The sequence below is a fragment of the Adiantum capillus-veneris genome, chromosome 26, assembly GCF_014529385.1.
Source record: "Adiantum capillus-veneris isolate H3 chromosome 26, ASM1452938v2, whole genome shotgun sequence".
In the NCBI taxonomy this organism is placed as follows: Eukaryota; Viridiplantae; Streptophyta; class Polypodiopsida; order Polypodiales; family Pteridaceae; genus Adiantum; species Adiantum capillus-veneris.
The window spans coordinates 38,053,859-38,058,320 of record NC_140956.1 but is presented as its reverse complement, the minus strand read 5'-3'; the positions used below and the strand labels follow the sequence as shown (position 1 = coordinate 38,058,320).

Here is a 4,462-nt window from a genome sequence, read left to right as displayed (position 1 = left end):
ATGGCAGTGAAGTACCTAGGGTGAACATCATTGGGGTGGATAAACAGGATGTCGAAGTGTTGGCTAACAAAAGAGCTAGAGATGAAAGGGAGACAGAAACCGAGCGGGAGGCTAGAGCTCGTAAAGGCAAAGCAAAGGTATACGAGGGGAAAGAAAAGCCTGAAACTAGCAAGAAAAGAAGGCGTCGCAAGATTAAACAAACAGATTTCTAGCTTGGGCGCGGCCACCCGGAGTTTGATTTGGTGAGTGATGTCCAAAGTCAAAGAGCTAATATTACTTTTGGACAATTGTTGGCATTGAACCCAACTTCGAGGCGACAGTGGTCGACGAGTGTTAGCACTAGGCTACCAAGGGGTAAAGGCAATGTCCAGGCGGTGCAAAATATGGCACTCAGGGTAGGTAGCCCGACGGATGTTCTTCCATTGGTGGATGTTGTCATCGAGAAAAGGATGCAGGTTCAAGCCTATATAGATGGTGGAGCACAGGTTTGCATCATGACAGAAGCTGCGATGAAGGAAACAGAGGTCAAGGCGGTATCCAAGTCGAATGTGCGCATGAGGATGGCTAACCATACTAAAGCTAGGTGTTTGGGAGTGGCCCAGTATGTGAGAGTGAAAGTGATGGGCATAGAGTGCCTAATCGACTTCTTTGTGATGAAAACTGGGGATAACGCGTACCCTGTAATCTTGGGTAGGCCGTGGCTATTGGCAATAGGTGCCAAACAGGATTGGGAAAGTAAAGTGTTTACCCTACATGGTAAAGAGAAAGGAAGACAAGTGGTGCTAGACCTGAAGACCAAGGAAAGCCATTTTCATCCAATAGCGGCTAGAGACGAAGAGGACACCACCAGCTATGAGTATGAGACTGAAACGGCCTATGATGAGGGCTATACAAGCACGGAGGAAGAAGAAAGCAAGGATGACATGCTCAAGATTGATGCTGACTTGTTTGGGGTCACTGTGGAAGAACCTTGTGTGAAAGAGGAGGTGCAAGCACAGGTGCATGCCATAGGTACTGAAGAGGTGGTCAGTATGCTAAGTGGAGACTTGACCATGAGGGAGAAAGAAAGCTATGTTGAGTTGTGTGCATATTTTCCAAACCTATTTGAAAAGGAGTATAAATATTTGAGAGGAGCCAAGGGTGTTGAGCACAAAATAGCCCTCAAGGAAGGATACAAACCCAAGGCGTAGAAGCTAAGGATATTGGGTGAAATTCAAAAGGAAGCCCCTTGGCAGGCAATCAATCAGTTACTAGATGCAGGTATTATATATCTCGTAAAGGAATCAGAGTGGGTTTCCCCGGTGGTTATCACTCCTAAAAATAATGGGAGATGGCGGGTGTGTGTCGACTATAAGCCATTGAATGCTGCGACCAAGTGTAATCACTACCCATTGCCATTTCAGGATGAGATTTTGAATCAGGTGGCTGGCCATGAGAGGTATTCCATTATAGATGGGATCTTAGGTTAGTTTCAAATAGGGTTGCTCTTGAAGACCAACTGAAGATGACATCATATCTCCATGGGGTTGCTTTGCCTATCGTCTCGCAAGATGCCGTTTGGTTTGGTGAATGCTTATGCCACCTTCCAAGACTGGATGAATAGGGTTTTTGGTCCCTATTTGGGCAGGTTCATTAGAGTTTTCATGGATGACATTGGATGTTATTGCTCAAGGGCGGATCATTTGTCAAAGCTACGACTATGTTTTCAGAGGCTGGATGAAAAGGGAGGTCAGTTGAACCCCAAGAAGTGAAAATTAGCACAGCCCTGAGCATCATTGTTGGGCCATGTGGTGTCACAAAATGGGAATGAAGCAGATCCAGAAAAGGTCAAGGCTCTACTCTTGATGGAGCCTCCTTCCAGTGCAGAGGCTTTGGCATCATTCGTGCATAGGTTGGAGTATCTGTCAAGGTTTTTTTGGATGTTGTCGCAGTATGTATACCCCCTTCAAAAAAGGGTGCAGCTAGTGCATGGTTTTATATGGGATGAAGAGGCTCAAGTCACTTTTGACAGGGTGAAAGAAATCTTGTGTCAACTGCCTACGGTGTGTCCTCCCAATCATGAAGATGATTTTTATGTTTCCATGATGGTAGGCACTGTGGCCATGGGGGCAGTACTATTGCAAAAGGTGGGAAGGAGCTATAAACCTATTTACTTTGAAAGCAGGGTGATAAGTCCTGGGGAGGCAACCTACACTGAAGCCGAACAGTGGGTGATGGCCTTAGTTTTTGCCTGCTGAAAGTTCAAGGTGTATCTCATCAAGCAAAAGTTTTTTGTGCTAACGGCCAATAATTTATTGCCGGAAGTAGTGTTGCACTTGAAGCCACGGAAACGGATCATGAAGTGGGTGATAGAGCTACAAGAATTTGAGTTTGAATTCAAAGTTGACCATACAAATCGATCTCACCTGGCAGATATTCTAGTCTTCAAGGCGGTTGATTTGCCAATCTATCCCAGGGTGGTGCGGGATGAAGCCAAAGAGGAGCGTGACTTAGCGGAAGCTTTTACCATGTGGTTTGATGGAGCATATAGAAGGGTAATACAAAAAGCAGGTGGAGGTGTGGTGATACGAGATCCACGCAACATGGTGATCTTTTCAAAAGCCTATGACTTGGAGGATGTTCCTACCAATAATGAGGCGGAGTATCTTACCCTCCATTTAGGTTTGAAACAGTGTGTCGAGTTTGGTATATCGAGATTGGTGGTAAAAGGTGATGCGTTGTTAGTCATCAACCAGTTAATGGGCCAGTGGCAGGTGAAACGGGATTCACTAAAGCATTGGTTCTATGCCAACAAGAAGTTGCTGAAGTTTTTTGAGGAGGTTCAGTTCAAGCATAATAGAAGAGAGCAGAACCAAGAAGCAGATCAGCTTGCAAGGAGCAAAGTACAAGTGCACGTTGCAGGTATATATGTAGCCCCAGGCACCTATACTGGTCGTGAAACCTTGAAAGAGATTGAAGACTTTTTGGATACCGGTCAGTGCTCTGAAAGATTGTCAAAGTTACAAAAGCGGAGGGTAGTACATAAATCTCGCAAGTTTACAGTGATAGGGGAGGATCTTATGACCTATGGACGGGATGAAGTGTTGTGAAAGGTATTTTATAAGGAAGAAATCGGTATGGTGTTGCACCAATGTCATGAGAAAAGTGGGCATCAAGATAAAGACCAGGTTTTGTTTCGAATCTTGAGAGCAGGTTTTTGTTGGCCGTCCATAGTACGTGATGTGCACTATTGATGCAAAACCTGCCATTAATTTCAAACTATGGGCGAGAGGAGCCTGATATCCGAATCACAGGGAGCTATCATTGCCCAAGATGCTTTTGCTAAGTGGGGCTTGGATGCCATCGGTCCACTCCCAAAGTCATCAAGTGGGAAGAAGTACATTGTGGTAGCTATAGACTACCTTACCAGGTGGGTCGAGGCCAAGGCTGTCATAGAGGTTAATGCAAATTTGGTGGCTTAATTCGTGTTTGACGGCATTTGTTGCCGTTTTGGTGTTCCATGGGTGCTGATCTCTAACAGAGGCCAAGGATTTCGAAGCAAATTGGTGCGGGCTTTAGTGGAAAAGCTGGGTATCCAACACTGCTTCTCTTCGCCATATCACCCACAGTGCAATGGTCTGGTATAGAGTGCCAATGGGCAGATTGTGAAGATGTTGACCAAGTATGTTTATAAGCAGGTGACAGAGTGGGAGGTGAACTTGGAGAAGTGTTTGTGGGCCTATCGCACATCCTACAAGGTGGCCACGAACTTCACTCCATTTTATCTGGTTTATGGTAAAGAGGCAGTTTTGCCAGTGCATGCACAACTAGGTGCATTGAAGGGAATGTGGCGTGTCAGTGCCACTCAACAGAAGGTGTTGCAGGATCGGATCACTAGTTTGGAGACTTTACAGATGGATAGGGAGGCTGCGGCAGACTTTTATGTGAAAGAGAGGGATAAGAGAGTGGCAAAATTCAACAAGAGCTTGCCAGACAAGGAGATTCAAGATGAAGATTTGTTGATGAAGTATGAGAGCTACGTGGACTTTACCTTCCAGAAAAAGTTCAAGAAGAAGTGGGCGGGTCCGTATAAAGTGCATAAAGCCTTTCCGAATGGGACCTATCAGCTGGTGAGAGCCAATGGCAAACATTTGAGGCATAGGGTGAATGGTGTGCGGCTCAAGCTGTACTTTGACAGGGGGTTAGTGCCTGATGTACACCACATTGTAGCTACGGGGGTTGGGCACCCAACCTAGACAGAGGGAGCTTGTGAAGAGAGAGGACACCTTGTACATACTTTGTACATAGCATGTACATACAACTATGGTTTTTTGCTTCATTCCATGCTTGTCAAGTGTTGCAATTTTCAGTTTTAAAGTGTGATTTTAGTTGAGCATGAATGCTCAACTAGAGGGTTGGGCAATGATGGTGCACCCAAAACATGTCGATGCCAAATATGGGCTCATGCAAGGATCTGGATGCA

The 4,462-nt window shown here is 45.5% G+C and overlaps 1 protein-coding gene across 1 annotated transcript; it reads left to right on the top strand.

The window, feature by feature from the left end:
* Nucleotides 1–3,260: 3,260 nt before the first annotated feature.
* LOC147423280 (uncharacterized) lies at nucleotides 3,261–4,235 on the top strand. The gene is made up of 3 exons (XM_086501468.1): nucleotides 3,261–3,409; nucleotides 3,521–3,620; nucleotides 3,678–4,235. Exons 1-3 carry the CDS (start codon nucleotides 3,261–3,263, stop codon nucleotides 4,233–4,235), a joined length of 807 nt encoding a protein of 268 aa, XP_086357594.1.
* The last annotated feature ends 227 nt before the right edge of the window (nucleotides 4,236–4,462 follow it).